Genomic DNA, 17,293 nt, shown 5'->3' with positions numbered 1-17,293 from the left:
AAACTCTAGAATAAAATCTATTTCGCGCTTACAGCATGGACTAAAGCAGCCCAGCTCTTGGGTGAGTTCCTAACTCGGGTTGTCGCAACAACTGATCATTTTTAACGCCGCAGTCTCCCAAGGAATTCGGATGTTTTGTCGTTTCCCCACATCTGCCACAGAAGGCTGTTGACCAGGCGGGATACAACAGCTGCGAAATTAGCTTGTTAAGCCACGCTCCTAGTCCTTGCTATCCGATGGACGATGGCATTACCGGCAGCTAGCTCCGAAGCCGTAATGGACTGACATGTGGATCTTCATCCCGCGATTCCCAGTCCCAGTTTCCCGCCGCAGCGCAGCGGTGTTATCTTGGCTGTCCGTCCCGCTCCACTGGATACCTAACTTTTCTCCCTTTTCACTTCTGAATCAGCTTGAATGTTGAGGAAAGCCTTACCATTGCAGAGCATTATAGACATTAGCGAAATAAATTTCATACAGCAACCTTCAGCACCCCACTGCACACTACCCTGTTGTACCAACTACCCTCATCGCGGCAATCTAGAGTTACACTGGGCTGACTTGTGATGAAAACTGGCTAAGAAATTTTGGTTTTAGAAGTTGCAAAATGGGATCATTGGTAACGTGTGAGAGTGACAAAACATAAACGTTACAGGTTTGCTGAGATCAGAGGATGAAAACAGATGATAAATGAAGCGAGAGAGGGCTCACCGGCAGACTGGATGGCCGCCCCTGCATGCTGTCCTCTTGACCGCTCTTGTTGGGCTGGTTAGAAGGAGGAGCGCTGGACTGGGAGCTAAAGGAATCCTGGGAGAGTTCCTGATTATAAAAACAAGACAGATAGCACCGTGGATCTAAGGCATGTGAAGAAAAAAAAATGAAAAAAAAAAAAATAAATCACACTCAAGCATATTTTAATGGCTGATGCCGGAGTTATAGTTGCCGCGTCTGTCACGGTGGTGGCGGCCCGTGACGTCAAAATGACGTTTCAGGCATGGCGCTTCCCTTGAAAAGACGGCGCAGCGCGGTGTCGTGCACCAGTCGATTTTTGTAACTTGGCGGCGCCAACAACGACAAACCGGATGGACCGATGTGTGACCAGGCTCAGTGAGGAGGTGCGTTTGTACAGCAGCTGTACGAAACTGCAGTAAAACAGCACAGGGACCAACGTAAACTCCCCAAACTGGTGCACAGAAATGGGCAGAACTTTGGGGAAAGAGGGAGAGTTCTGTAAGAATGTGTGGGAGAAGCTACGGGACAGATACGTGAAGGCAAAGAAGAGCAGAGACTCTGTTGATGCCGGGGGCTTCAGACCATCACCTCTTTTAACTGAATTAAAAAATTAAAATTATCCGAAAACTGCAGCAGTATCATTAATGACAGTATTCCTGCTCTTCATTGTTTTCTTCTCCACTTTCGTGGTTGTAGAGTAGCGGTAACCTTCACGTAGCAGCGCCACCTCTGTGACGGAGAAAATTGCAACTACTGGCGCATCGACTTGCGCCACTATATATGGCGGGCACGAACTCGTGACGTCATCAACACCGCTCGCGCTAGCAGACGCGGCAACCATGCTAGAGCCTTAATTTACTCTGTTGCGGTCTGCTATATGTCTGCTGTGTCTGCCAGACATGGACCTTGAAAACTCACTGATTACTATTTTTTTAACAAAAAAAACCCCAGCAAAGCTTAAAAACCATGTACAAGTGTTTTTTCTTATTCATTCTAAATATTCTTGTTCTTACTTTCCACCTCATTAGTCAATTAAATTTGACTAATGCACAATATCCAGCCAATCACATTTCAGCTGTGAGCTGTCACCTGTGGAGGAGGCGGGAACCTCTGGTATGGTGACTGCTGCTGCTGCTGCTGCTGCTGCTGCGGTTGCTGCTGTTGCAGGGGGGGTGTCTGAGAGTAGGGGGACGGTTGACCCTGCTGACCATGACCCGGGGGTTGTTGCTGAGCTTGAGGAGGCTGACCTCCTGGCTGCTGCTGCTGTTGTTGCTGTGGTGGTGGTTGTTGTTGCTGTTGTTGTTGTTGCTGTTGTTGTTGTTGTTGTTGTTGTGGTGGTGGTGGTGGTGGCCCTTGCTGCTGCTGCTGCTGTGGGGTTTGCTGCTGTGGTGGCTGCCCTGGTCCAGGGGGTTGTGAGTACCCAGCTTGGCCCTGACTGGCCTGCTGACCTTGGGGACCAGGACCCTGCTGCTGCTGCTGCTGCTGCTGAGGCTGCTGCTGCTGTTGGGGAGAGACATACGGTGGCTGTCCTGGTTGAGACTGCGGGGGCTGACTATATGGAGGCTGGCCTGGAGCAGGGCCATGGGGCCCTTGGGATGGTTGGTAAGGGGGCCCTGGCTGCCCGTGTTGGCCAGGAGGCTGAGAAGGGTGGCCCTGCTGAGGGTAAGGTCCAGAACTGCCTTGTGGCTGACCGGGGTAGGTAGGTTGCTGCTGGCCGGGGTGCGGTTGCGGGCCATGCTGACCGTAGTAGCCCTGGTTCTGCTGGCTGTAGCCTCCTGGGCCCTGTTGTCCATAAGCAGACATCTAGACATAAAAACAAGAGGATCAGTTAGGGTCTTTATCTTCCTTGCACATTAACAATGAAATAAAACTGTCGTCTTTGTACCTCAGGGGTGCATTTTCACTATGTACCGATCTGTCAAAGCAGACGTGGAAAACCCATCCAATTTTGGCATTCAGCTGTGTTCGGTTTAAATTACTGCCATGAAAATAAAAAAAGAAAAGAAAACTGCTTGCTGACTTCATCTCCTTGAACCTAAATATCAGCCTTTTCATATTCAGCACAGCTACGCCTTTAAAGACAGTGTTGCATTACGCTCAAGAAACAATGGAAGGAGAAAGGCGATGACCTTGTGAGGAAACACACATATATAAAAAAAAAAAAAAAAAAAAAAGCCACATTTCCTTTTTTTTTGGAGGAGGGGGGGTTCTTAGCTATTCAAGAATTCAAGAAAATACAAGAAATAAAGAATTGCTGCACATTTAAAACAACATCAAGTGGCTGTATTGTATCTGTCTGACAAAGGCAGGGAAGCCGTTTTCTTCTCTTTGGGGCACTTATCGAGTTCATGGTCAGACACCAGGCAGGCCAGTATGAGATAATCACACCACACAATGGGCACAAGACCACAGGCAGCGAACGTAGAAGAAAAGGCTTCACTCTACGGGATTCCCTGCATTCCCTGCACAGACACACTGTGTGGCTGACAGAGTTCAAGAAGGGGCTTATTCCTAGCTATGAGTAAGTGTGGCAAAACTGGATGTTTACACTTTTCAATTGGATGACGCTGTCAGAAGGTGCTGCCCACTGTGCCCGGCGACACAGCTTGAATTTTCCCCATCTCTTGCTTTCAAGCGTGAAAATAAACCTGACAGTGAAAATAAAATAAAACTGACTGCTCCCGTTCAATCTGATCCTAAAATAGCCCCCCCCCTCTCCTTCTTTCAGGTAAAAGTAATGCTAAAGCATGGTTTGATTGGAGTTAACATTTCACTTGATGATGTAGTGACAACTTGGGATACTTTTTTTGCCCACAACTTGATGAAATATCAAGGTAAAACCCACCTAATAGCACCTGAGGGATCCCACTGATCGATTCCCAGCTGGAATTTGTGAAAAATACATGAAGCTTACATGGAATAAATAAATAAATGAATAAACTAGTCCTTAGGAGGTCTTAAAATGAAGTAAATACAACCTCACATGAACAATAACACATGACATATTACACTGTCATAATTTACTGAACAAAAACTAAGACAATGCAAAATGTAAGTGGGTAAGTAATCAAATGCACTTAATTAATGATCATCAGTAAGTGTGTGCACCTCTATAAAAGATGTGTGTTAACACAATGCCAAGGAGGAAAGACATCAGCAATGATCTTAGAGAAGCAACTGTTGCTGCCCATTAATCTGGGCAAAAAAAGAGTTACAAGGTCATTTACAGACTATTTGGATTCCATTATTCTACAGTTGGAAAGATTATTCAGAAGTAGAAAACATTCGAGATTGTTGTCAATGTTCCCAGCGAGTTTACACCAGGTGCAATCTCAGAGAAACTGCAAAAAAAACAAAAACGGCTACATCTCAGACTCGCGTCTCAGTTGGCATGCTTAATAAGGTGGAATGTTTGTCTCTAAAAAGGACATGGTAGCAAAGTTTAGGTTTGCAAAGTTGCATCTGGAAAAAGCCACAAGACTTCTGGAACAATGTCCTGTGGACAGAGCAGACCAAAGTACAGATGTTTGGTCAGAATGCACAGCAGCACGTTTGGAGAAAACCAAACAGAGCACATCAGCACAAACACCTCACACCAAAACTATCAAGCACGGTGGTGGAGGGCTGATGATCTGGGCTGGTTCTGCAGCCACAGGACCTGGACACCTTGCAGTCATTGAGTCTGTTTACCAAAGTATTCCAGAGTCAAATGTGAGGCCATCTGTCTGACAGCTAAAGCTCGGCTGAAACTGGCTCATCAACAGGACAATTATCCCAAACACAGCAGCAGATCTACAGCAGAATGTCTGAAAAATGGAAGAATCAAGGTGCTGCAATGCTCCAGTCAAAGTCCAGACCTCAGCCTGGTAGAAATGCTGTGGTGGGACCTTAAGTGGTGTGCATAAACAAATGCTGCAAACCTCAATGAGCTGAAGCACCGTTGCAGAGAAGAGTGAGCCAAAATTCCACTACAATGATGTGAGAGACTGATAACGCCGTACAGAAAATAAGCGCTTCAAGTTATTGCTGCTAAAAATCATTCTATAAGCTACTGAACTGCTTCTGCTTTTTTGTAACATGTTCATTTTAGGATGTATTTACAGTACAGTGAACCCTCGCTATGACGCGGTTCACCTTTCACGGTCTCGCTGCTTCACGGATTTGCATCGTGCATCGTGTTCTGCATTCTGATTGGCTAAACAGTCTCTCCGCTTCTTCTCTACCTGCGTGTCAATAACGTTGCGGTTAAACATTCACACGTACACGTTCATTACAGTTCTCAAACATAATTGATGGTGGCATGTCGGTATATAAGAATCTTTTTGCCCAGAAGAAAAAAGAGCGACAACAACTGCCGAAAACTATGTTCTTCTCTCGAAAAAACACACCTGCACCGCGGGCTTTAGAAGAAAAAAAACGCTACAGAGCGGAGTCAGGATGCAGCGGCTCAGTCAGAAGAGCAGTGAAATACACGCGAGTCACTATTTGTGCTACTGTACTTTGTATTTTTTTTCATAATCATTTTTCATTTTCTCCCGTTCTAATCCAATGACTCGGGTCGCGGTGGGGCGGTGCTGATCTCCGCAACTTGAAGCCTTCAGTTCGTATTGATGATTAAAATTATTATTTTACAGTACAGTAGTTATTTATAAAAAAAAAAAACGTTTATACAGTACTTTTATGTGTTAAACAAATGCTTGGGCCTGTAAAAAGGTTTTGTTCTTTGGTTTCAATGTATTATGGAGTATTTCATTGTATGATAATTGTAAAAAAAAATAAAGGTTACTACTTCACAAATTTCGCCTATCACGGGTTCTTTTTGGAACGTAACCCCCGCGAAAAACGAGGGTTCACTGTATTCTGCTTGGTTAAAAGGGAAATCATGCTGTGTTTCGCTTACATTTACACCTCAGACAGTTTCACACACACATCCTTTATGACATCTGTACAAGGGTGAATTTTTACGCAGACATTTAACTTATATCAAGGTATGCAAAAGTAAGGCGTGATTAGGGGTGAGGCCGTCGCTGCTACCAAGAGATCATTCCCTTTCACGTGTCCTTCTTTTATATACCGTCTATGGATGTAACCAGTTACCCCATTCTCTAGTTATTATGATAATCGTTTGGAAGCTGCAATAGACCTGTAAGGATAGAAATACTGACCTGCTGTCCGTACTGCATGCCGCCTATGGCGCCGGGTGTGCGGCTCTGCATTCCCATCGGGTACCTCTGAGGGCCTGGAGGTCCATAGGCCTGGCCTGGGTAAGAGCCCACTTGCTGGGGTCCAGGTCCTGTGGGAGGTCCTTGCTGCTGCTGTTGCTGCTGCTGTGAGTAGGGGTTAGGTCCTCCATATGGCTGGCCACGTATCTTCCCAACCTGGTCCATTGGGCTTGGAGGCTGGAGGTCACACCGAGAGAATAAGTAATGCATCAATGAGTTGAAGCAGTGCATGGTGGAACTGACAATTTTGGCATTCAAAGTTAGGACTGTAGGAGTTTAGAGTTAAGTTATAGCCTTGGGGTTGATGGTTTTTAGCCTGACTACGTCACGGTAGCCGTCCACTATCCCGGCACGTCAACTTAACTCGCCGGATTGGATGCCTAGTCTCGCCGTGTTGCTACTGCAGTGGGCGTGTACAGAGGGGCTTGTATACGAAGTTGTAGATAGAACATACGGGCTCCGGGGGAAAGTAAATAACTTGTGATTTTAACCAACCAAAGTTTCTCCCTCTAAAAATTTGAGTTTTGGAGGGAAATGAATGTGTATAAATCGTCAGCAATGGAACATTATTTCGTATTTCACCATGGCTGTGGATCTGCGAGCGAGGAGAGCTGCTGTGCTGCTGCTGCGACACAGGAGATCACATGATCTACTGTCATTGGATAACGCACTCCGTCTGCCGTGGCAAATTTGCATAAACTTCGGCCGAGCCCAACTTTTTGACGTGCCGCAGGTCCGCCGCACGCCTTGCCGGAATCCCAGCATGCTTTGCGAGCACGGCGACAACGGTCGGCCGGATTTCATTGAAAATTAATTGAATGCGTTGGATACGGCTTGACGTGCCGGAATAGTGGACGCCTAACGTCATACTCACGATTCTAGTCAGAATGTGAGTCTGATACCGCTGGATAGAGTTTTGAGTATGGGGCGTGTTTCAACCGAACCAGGAGAAAAAAAATGCCTCTTCGCTCAATTGGATAGACCTACAACCAATCAGAGCAACGTAGTATGTGACGTAGATTAAGCGACACACACTTGTTGTCAAAGGAACTCAGCTGCACGCACGATAAAAGCCTTTATCGCGTTCCTCTGTTCGTCTTTCAAAACGAATGCAATGTGGAGATCCTGTAGAACAGACTCGATGGCAGAATCTACACACCCTAGCTCTCCAGCGGCAGCCGTGTTTGTTTCAAACGAAGTCAAACCAAGCGCTCTTTAGTGACGTAGTCGATAATGTCCCTGTTGATCATCTGTCCATCACCGTATAAAGCCCGCCCTGGCGATCTGATTGGGTCGACTGATTCGATGTTGAGCATAGAGATTTCCCAACTGAGCAGAGCCAGACCGAACTTCCCGACCAAAACTTTTATGGGCGGGGCTAAGTTCGGCTGGCACCCAGGCTAGATGGTTTTCGCCTGCTGCCCACTCTGGACTAGTGTCAAACACCGTAACTAGGACCATTAAGATATAATTGACAGCACATTGTTCAGAATCCAGCAGTGATACACAGAGATGAGAAAACAATTCAGGTCAAATTCATCAAGAGTAATCCTGGAACCTTTTCCAGTGGGTATTCTTGAAAAGGAATCACTGAGTGATGAATGCAAGTGATGACTCCGCTACTGCATTGTGTTGCGCAAGCATCGTCTCATCAACCAGTCACAGTAGAATCGAACAAATACAGAACAAAAAGCAGAAGGGGGAGGAAAAAAACAGTAGTGGTTTTACTTTCCTACTCGAAAGGGAAAAAAAAAAAATTGGCCTCGAATGAATGAATGAGCCCACTACATCCGCCAGGAGCGTTTCCCTGCCCAGGAGATCATTGTGCCAGTGGGTGGATACTGTTACGGCAGAGACGACGGGGAGAGTTTCTATGAAAATAATGTTAAGGAAGTGGAAGTGTCTGCGGTGACTGGAGCTGGGCCCACCCTCAGCTGAACCCAAGTCAGGATGGAGGCCAGGCTGGTGGAAGTGGAGGTGGGGGCTGACCTTGGCCAGATTGAATTTGGAGATCCAAATAACCTGGGCAGCCGATGTTAGCGGGACAGACGGCGCTCTCTGGCTCGAGAACCTTTTGGGGGGGTTGGCGGGGTTGGAATGAGGTAGCCTCATCTGTTAACAGCTGGAGCCAACATCATAAAGTGTCTGATGCTGTGTGTGTACATACGGGATGAGTTTTTGTGGAATCCCCCTGAACACGATCCTTTAAGGCTTTTTATGCCTTTAATGATAGGACACATGCAATTGATGCATTTCGCTGCAAGGGATGTTTACAATATATTTATTTTTTTATAGTTTTATAAAGCCTATGCACTTTTTTTTTTTGTCTGTACTGCTCATCCCTATTTTGTTATTTTAAGTTTTATAAATCCTATGCACTTTTTGTGATGAGTGTGTCCGATAATATTTGTTTTAATGGCAATACCTCCAAAAGTAAATACAGTTATGAATTGATTTGCTTTGAGTTATGTATCAATTAAAGACAGATCATACACAGCCAGTCAGCCACTGGTAATGGCTGGTGTATTTTTTTTTTTTTAAAGTATGTTCAGTGAAAATATCGCAATGCATCGCAATAATTCAAGTATCGTGATGCATCGTGATAGTATCGCATGTGAATCGTGACTTCTTTGCCAATACCCACCCCTAATGGATGACAGGACTTGCATGTTCCTATCAAACCCACCACAGCAGCGTCTGAAACTCTAAGCCGCAATGGGGTCTTTGAAGTAGCAACACCTCCCGGCCTGCTGACCTCGGGTAGCAGACACAAAGCTTTCATTGCTTCCCACGGTTATTAATCTGAGTGTGTGTGTGTTTTTCCTCCCCCAAAAAGCTCTTTTCCTTGGTTAAGGGAGACAACCACCAGGGCTATTTATAGCCAGCGAGACGGAGAGGGCAGTCTGCCGAAAATGTAACAGGTCCCAGCTGCACTGCTGTTTGAACCTGGGCCAGGCCTTGCTCTTCCTGGGCTTTAATAAAGCAGCAGGCTTTGGCACTCTATGAATGACAGTGCTGCAATAAGAGAGGAGGTCGGGTGAGGGGGGCTCAGCAGGAGGGTGGTGTGTGTTGGGAAAGACTGGAGGTGTTGGTGAGGGGGTGGGGTGGGGGGTGAATCAACAAGCTGTCAGTGTGGTCAACCAACATTATCCAAGATAACATATTCCACTCCAGATTTTCCCTCCCGCCTCCCCCAGGCCACACTCTCCTGAGCTCCTCCAGGTTCGGGAGAGTATGTGTGTGTGTTTTTTTGTATGTGTGTGCAGGAAGGGGGTGTTACTACACTCCTTTGGGTCATTACCGACCGCACAGTGGGGTGGATGTGGTGGGTGGGGGGGGGGTAACAGGCCCCGGTAGGCAATCTCCTGTGACCTCTAATGCACTTTTAACCCCAGTCTGGAAGGAAAGACATCATAACCCCCCCCCTTGACATCATGCCAAACAATACACTGCTCAGCTGAGAGATGGCCGGTTAATAGCGTTGAGGCCAATATTGCTTTGTAGCTGGTTTTCAGTTCATTTCAGATCATAGTATGCGTCCAATTATGGCAACAAGAACACAGCTGGAGCAACTTTTACAGACAGAAAGAAGCAATATCCCATTACTAATGAGGCAGTTGGACAGAACCTCTGGTGACATCTGTAGAGTGTGCGACCGAAGCCCGAATCGTCCTCCAATCCAACAAGAAAAATGACTCGTAACGCCAACAAACTACACAGCAGCCACAATAAAGGCAAAATCTATTCCTCATTTAGACAAAATCTCCCGCGATGACCGGGCCATAAGACAATCAACCTTTTCTTCTCTCGCCACCGAGGTCGATATTCTGCTGGCAGTGAGAATATTTCTACACGGGCTTTGCGAATCTGCTTTTCCATTAAAAACCCTGACAGCCTGGCGCCCGGCTCAGCGGGACTCAGCCTGCCTGAGATCAGTTTCCAGTTTCCAGAGGCTCGTGGAGAATCGCCGCCGACGCTCATGTCATCTCGCTCTTCCCTCGTGCCCAACAGCCACTACGAGGGTGGGGTCGTTTGTGCACGCGCCAATGTGCGCTTTCTTAACATTCAGTAATATACTTGAAGTAAGGTCACTGGTTAGTAGAACAATATAATGAATAATTCCTGAAAATCTGATCAGCTCTACACATATTCATCAGATTCGAATGAAACGGCTAGCCTAGAAATCTAGACGCCCCTAGCGACCGCAAATTGAATTTGCTCCCGGGCTCAGTCTAGTCACTTGTGGTCGTTTTGCGAGGCTGCAAATCGAAACTTTATCGGGCCAATCAAATCGTGAGGAGCGGGGTCGGAGGCCGGGCTACCTAGTGACGAAAGAGGTGCGACGTTTCAGTGTGTAGTTCCAGAGAGAGGTAAACAATGGCTGCGCCCAGCGAACAGTCTTTCGATTTGGCTTTGGCAGCGACTCTAGAAAATTTAGATATCTGTTCGTCTCGCAAAGAAAACTGTATAACTGCACTTAAGTTGTTTTTTTTTTAAAAGGACGTTTTCGGAGGTTGTTGGTTTGGTTGTTGCGCCATCTTATTGCGTGGCGTTGACAGACAACTTGACAGACAACCGTTTATCCCGCCCACACTGCTATCCAGCGTCACTAGACCCCTACAGCTTTTTGCTTTTTGGCTTGCTAGGCTATGAAACGGCAGGACTTACGAGTCATCAAAGATCAATAATGAAGACTAAAGATGCACTGACAGGTCTCCAGACTGTGACCACTTTTGGAGGCAAAGCGACAACATTTTACAACTTGGCACAGGCTATCAAATTGCACTTAATAATTGAATCGTCTTAATTTTTTTCTTTCTCATACCACTATGACAGTATAAGCCTGCTTATCATTTCTATTAGAAATTAATACAGGGACCTAAATGGAAAAATATTTATATTGTAACTGATGAGCTCATTGAAAAAAAGGCATAAAGTCTATCAAATGTTAGGAAAATGTGACATTTCTGTTAGGGTAGTTTCATCCAGATGTTTTCATACAGGTGAGTGAAAACGTTTAGGACTACTGTGCAGCCATGGATTATCTCGCATTGTTGTGATAACATTATTAATTGTTAACTGTAAAAATGTGCTGATATGATGATATGACACACTCATAAAATCATCACTTTACTGGGACATTCTTCCTTCAGAGTACAAGATGAAGTTTGGCCAAATAATTCATCAATCTGTAATGACATAAAGACGGAGGAAACTAATAAAGTGTTGGGTTAAAGACGATTTAAACGGTGCTCCTAAATTTTGTGCTTCAGTTCGGAGCCTCAGCGCTGCGAGAGGAAAAGCTCCTCTGAAGGCCTGTTTCTGTCATTTCTGCTTCTGATTATAAAAGTATCCATTCATTGACAAGAAATAAACTATTACATGTTCTCTATATCTCCACCAGTTTACAGGTCCTTCTCTCGGTAAGTGGAAATCTACAAATAAAGCACTTCAGGTTACTGGACAGACAATATTTGTAAAACTAAAATCCAAACCCCAAAGAGGAATTACATTACTTCTCACAATGCGCCACATTACACAACACAATACAACCGAACTAAACGAGCGTCAAGTCAGATCCTGCTCAGTTCCATCTCGCTATATCACTGTTGATGGGACATTTCTGGGTTTTGGGCTAAAAAAAAAAGAAAAAAAGTCACAATATCACCGTTGAGTTTTAGAAATAACGGTAAAAATAACTGACAGCTGCAGCTAGTTTAGGCGTCCAACTGATAAAGGAAAGAAATCAGAGCTGTAACAGCTGGGCTTCTGCCTATTCAACTACGTAATGTACAAACGTGACAGTCGATTATTAGCTGAAGTGCAAAAAGGAATTCTATCTTCAACTGTTTTGTTGAACAGTTATCTTAATTCTGTGGCTTTACTAGTGACAAAATATCTATCGACAGCTTGGTGTGTTTGACCATTTGAATGATTAATATAATAAAAAAACTAAAAAATTGTATTTCAGCTTAAACAGTGTAAAATTTGGTAAAACATAGCTGCAGCCCTGTAAGAGCTGCAATCAATGAAGTGACTGATAAGTATCAGTGCAAAGCACAAGGGTAACCACACAACTGAATAAATAAAGTTGGTATTCAGTTAAATGACAACAGGAACAAAGCATACTGGCGCGACTGTTCCCTAAACTAAGAACTACTTAAATATCATAAAATTTCCCATTATGCCGTTAAGGCTTTAAACCCTCAGAAGCCAAATATAAATGTGAGGGACAACAAACGTGCTCAGGAGGCCTCGTTTGTTTCTCCTCAACCTCCCTTGATCATGTTAACACATCTGTACGCTGCGGGCTGAGTGATAAACTGCGGCCGGCCTGCTGCTCGGGCCGTCATTGATCTGTTTACCAGGATTTCTCTCGCATTGCTCAAGTCTTTCACATCTGACGCACAATCACACAAGCTTCAGGATCCCAGAGAGCGTTGGCCGAGGCCTCCGTCGGTGTGTGTGATGCGTGCCTCAACCACACTAGATAGCGTTTTCTTTATCTTCTAGGTAGAGGTCAGGGACTGCTACACAAGGCTTTGTTCCTCTTTTGCTTTGTCATAGAATTAGCAGCTCTGCTCTGTGCAGAGGAAATACCACTGAAGCACTGCTGCTGCTGAGTAAACATCTGACTTTATGTTCCGATGTTATAGTCACAAAATGCCTAAAGCAAGGGTGGCGTGTATCATGCCTCTAAAAAACAAACAAGCAAACATAACAAACTCTTAAAAAATGCTGAGTTCCCCTCAAATCAAACGCTCACTCTGATGTTATCACAAGAAAATGTCATAGGTTGGAGGGGGGAGGGCAAGATGGACACGATAGGGCATGAAGGACAGGTGAGTTGAGTGAAAATGCTCCGAGGGGCCATACACAGCAAGTTGTGGGGCACATCTGGACCGTCAGACACTCTGTGTTGCATTTTTGTCGTGAGCGCTCCTACGTTTAGTTTTTTTTTTTCAACCCGGCCGATTCAACATGTAGAACCGGTGACTGTCGGTGAAGGAACTTACTCTGATTGGATGTTTGTGTACGAGATGGAAGGCAGCACTGACAGCAGAAAGTGAACGGCTAACTTAACACTTCAACTTCTTCTCCTTTCTCATCTTTTTTGTTTGTTTTGAATACACATTCTTCTGGTTTCCCTCATCTTGTGTAACTTATGTACCACCTGCCCCTTCAGGACCGGAGAGTCCAAGCCCCATTTTGTGCATCCCGACCTTCAGTTGGAAGTCGTCTTTGTGGTGTGTTTATGAGGTTCATGACAAGAAGGACAAGAAGATACCCAGCAGGGCCCCCTCGTTGCAGCTGCTTGTTAATGTTGGTTTGGTGTATCACGTTAAGAACCAGCAATGACGCCCCTGCTGAGATTCAGCATCTTGGATGGAAAAAATGCACTTGAACACTAGGGGTGTGCAAAATAATCGTCATGACAATGCATCGCGATTCAAATTTTTGCGATCTACTGCATTGATTCTTGACGCCAAGTATCTATTAGAGGCTTTTTATGCCTTTAATGATAGGACACATGTAATTGATGCATTTCGCTGCAAGGGACGTTTGCAATATTTATTTTTTTATAGTTTTATAAAGCACTTTTTTTTGTCTGTACTGATCATCCCTATTTTGTTATTTTAAGTTTTATAAATCCTATGCACTTTTTGTGATGAGTGTGTCCAGTAATATTTGTTTTAATGGCAATACCTCCAAAAGTTGTTTCAATAAATACAGTTATGAATTGATTTGCTTTGAGTTATGTATCAATTGAAGACAGATCATACACAGCCAGTCAGCCACTGGTAATGGCTGTATTTTTTTTTTTTAAGTATGTTCAGTGAAAATATCGCAATGCATCGCGATGCATCGTGATAGTATCGCATCGTGGCATGTGAATCGTGAGTTCTTTGCCAATACCCACCCCTATTGAACACACCGCAAAGTAAACCTCTACCTGTTGGGTGTGATGTGAATTCTAAGCCTGCACAAGAAGCCGCTCCTTTTCAGTGAAGAATGGAGCAGGGGTCTGATACACTAGTCCAGTGGTTTTCAAAGTGGGGGCCGCCAGGACGTGCTAGGGGGGGCCTCAGAAAATTGGAGTGAAGATAAGAAAAAATTGCAAAAATAGAATTCAATTTTTTTTAAACATCATTGTAAAAAATTGTCACATTTTTTTTAATCAGTATTGTAAAATACAATTTATAATAATATATCATATGGAAATGTTATTTGCCATGCTGCTCTTTCTGATTGGCTTCCAGTCAAAACATCGTAAACCTGGCGGTTTGCGCCTGTTCTCAAGCTGCTCTGCTCCTCAAGCTAGCGTGTAGCTAGCTTAGCCAAAATGGACAGATTTTTGACTTGGAAGAGACTCAAAGAACTGGCCGACTAAAATCAGAAAGTATGAGGCAGCATACATTAAGTTTGGCTTTACAGCCATACAGAAAAATGTGTCCTCTGTCTGGAGACCCTCTCAAATGAGTGTTTAAAACCTTCGAAACTTCAGCGTCACTTGATACAAAAACATCCGTTAGTGTCCGAAAAAACGGTCGTAAAGAAGAGCATTTAGTCAGGCTGCATTCACACGGCGAGCTGCTGTCCGTGAATAAAAGAAAGAAAATACGTTCTAAAAGTTGATGTTTCTTCACATATTTTGTAGCATTGTCTGTGGTTTGCAAAGGGGTCCAGAAGCTGATACTGTTTGGGGGCCTTGGCATGGAAAAGTTTGGGAACCCCTGCACTATTCAACAAGGTCTAAAAAAAAAGGCAACTACTTTTGTGTAAATTTCAGTCATTATCGGTTCAGTTTTTAGTATCCAACGTAGTTCTTCCTCAGTTAAATCTGCTTTAAGATTATAAGTCAAGAACCTGCATTTGATTTTAATTCAACACATCCTATAAATTGCTTTATTCGTGAATGCTTTAACTGAGCATTTAGGCTTTATGCATCAAAAATAACAGTTACTGTCACAAAACTGCAGGGTTCATATGCGACTTAACAGCCAATCAGAGTGATCTCTCACTGACAGAACCTTCAGTCCGAATCTGAGCACTCTCAAACGCATGTCCTTTGGAAGAAACAAAAAAACAAAAAACAAAAAAAAGATTGCTAATCCAATGCTGTCCCTCTTTGGTAATTTACACATGCCAGACAGAGGTGCATCACTGTGTGCTTGCACATACAAACCCAACGTCACTGATTATAGTGGCGAGTTAAGCGACGCTAAATGGCGCCTACGCACATAGCCCATTTTGTCTCTGTATCCTCCTTCCTTGCTGGGAGGCGGATCAACTTCAACCCTTTCATGCTGCCTCTGTGCTTTGACTTGTCGGCTGTGATATTAGCTAATGGTAGCTACCAAACACCACATATAAACTCAAATTTAAGGAAAAAAAAGAAAAGGTCAGTGATTTCAAACAGGATTTTCACTTCAAATACACATTCCTAATACATATGTATATCTAGAAAGGATATTTATTCAAAACTTCCGTTTATTTTTGCAATTCGGCCACAAATCTTATTAAAAATATTTCCATATTGTGTATATCACAACTGTAATGTGTCATGAAAAGTCTTATGAGCCTAGAAAGAGTAGGGAAACTCCGTAACACACACAGACCGAAAGCTAGGTGACAAAGTGACACAGTCCCTCACTCGTATGTTTCTGGTTTTGACTCATTTTTGTTCGAAAAAGCTCAACAGAACATTTGACAGATGAAAGATGGATGGAAGATTCAGGTGGTAAAAAAGTAGCAGCTGATAAAACGGTACACGCTGCCATTAATATTTATTTCCTAAAGACCATCATACAACAATATAGTAGTTGTCTTGTGTTGATGTAGAATTTTAGGAAAGGTCAAAACATTCCTCACATGGTATTTCCTGCCCGACGTAACATTTATAACACACGCTTCCATGTAATATTAAAAAAAAAAAAAAGCTCCTACAGCATCTCAAACCACAACAAAGAGCCGTCTCTTTTTGTTTAGCTTTTTGTTTTTGCTCAGTCATCGCACCAATTCTGGAGGAATCTCCTCCCCTCACTTTTTTCCTCTCTCTTCCTTGAAAAAAAAAAAATAAATAACCATAATTAGCACGTGGCTAATCTGCATAGAGGAAAGCCAGCGCACTCTTGGCAGAAGAGGCTGCACTGAGAATATTGTGTCATGACTGGGGCTGCCGGTGGATACTGCAACTATTCAAAACTGTGCGTTTGTGTGTGTGACACACATGAAGATGGGGATTTGTAAGGGGTTTGAGGAGGGTGGAGTTGGTTCGGGGATGGGGGGGTGGGGTGGGCCGTGCCTGAGAGCAGACCTTGATTCTACGGGGCTGAGCACAGCAGATGGACCGTGGGGGACAGACGATAAACAACTGCTGCTAATTTAATCCGCCACATGGCCTCGGCTCGGCACACACACCATTGTTCTGCCTTGAAGCCCCTTCAACACACAACGACGCACCAGCGCCGACACACGCCGGCTGAGGCCGCGCTCATGTGCCGGTGGAGTCACATACGCGCACACACATCATGTCAAAAAGGGACAGATAGCCACTCTTCATCGTCCGCGTGAGGTTTGACAGCGAGATTTGTCTGCCGCAGCAACAACTTACCTCACATCACCGACGTGTCATTCGCATTCCCACGTTCACAGTGGGGGCTGCCCACTACGACAAATCTTTCACCGTTTAAGCTCTGAACACAAAAGCAAAGGGTTAAAAGCTTTGCTCCGAAACGAGGGACAGTGTTCCCGTCCACTTTCTCCGCTGGCATTTTTCCAACTGTATGATGGGTCATGGTAATCTGTAGGGGTGGGCCGATATGCTTTGGTCACGATTCGATTTGAATCACGATTCTTGATAATTGCGATTCGATATAATCAATAATTGCAATTTTCTTCCTCCTTAAAAAAAACAAACAAGTTGAATCATACACTTCTAGAATGAATGCACATCAGTCTGTGTCAGTCAGTCCAGCAGCTGACATTTATTTCAACTGAGACAAAAAGAGGCATTTTTTTAAAGTTTACAGTTACAAAATGAATTGAAATGTCCACACAGCACAAATGTGGGCTAGTTTTAACATAACTTAATGTGATGAATTGATAAAGTTTATCTGGACACGGATATGACGTAATATAGTCGATAAAGCTTCCCTTGGCATAGCAAATGTGTTTAGCATGAACGGTATTCAGATTACAATTCTGCTGCCATAATGCTGGACAGGACCAGGGTAAAAATAAATTAATTAATTTTAAAAAAAAATAAATAAAAAATAATCGATTCAGGGGAGAAAAATCGATTTTTAAAATAAATTTAAAAAAATAAAATAAAAATCGCG

General features: G+C 44.1%; 1 protein-coding gene across 2 annotated transcripts in view; it reads right to left on the bottom strand.

The window, feature by feature from the left end:
* Window positions 1-17,293, bottom strand: part of arid1ab (AT-rich interactive domain 1Ab) — a 61,028-nt gene that overhangs the window by 26,802 nt on the left and 16,933 nt on the right. For both annotated transcript variants that reach the window (XM_075450005.1, XM_075450006.1), the window contains exons 2-4: window positions 5,895-6,128; window positions 1,819-2,532; window positions 709-816 (exon numbers count right to left, since the gene is read on the bottom strand). In XM_075450005.1, the coding sequence (XP_075306120.1) occupies window positions 709-816; window positions 1,819-2,532; window positions 5,895-6,128 (1,056 nt within the window). The remainder of the gene's footprint in view (window positions 1-708; window positions 817-1,818; window positions 2,533-5,894; window positions 6,129-17,293) is intronic.

The sequence above is a fragment of the Odontesthes bonariensis genome, chromosome 18, assembly GCF_027942865.1.
Source record: "Odontesthes bonariensis isolate fOdoBon6 chromosome 18, fOdoBon6.hap1, whole genome shotgun sequence".
Taxonomy (NCBI): Eukaryota; Metazoa; Chordata; class Actinopteri; order Atheriniformes; family Atherinopsidae; genus Odontesthes; species Odontesthes bonariensis.
The sequence above is the reverse complement of the archived record's forward strand: the minus strand, read 5'-3'. Positions and strand labels throughout refer to the sequence as shown.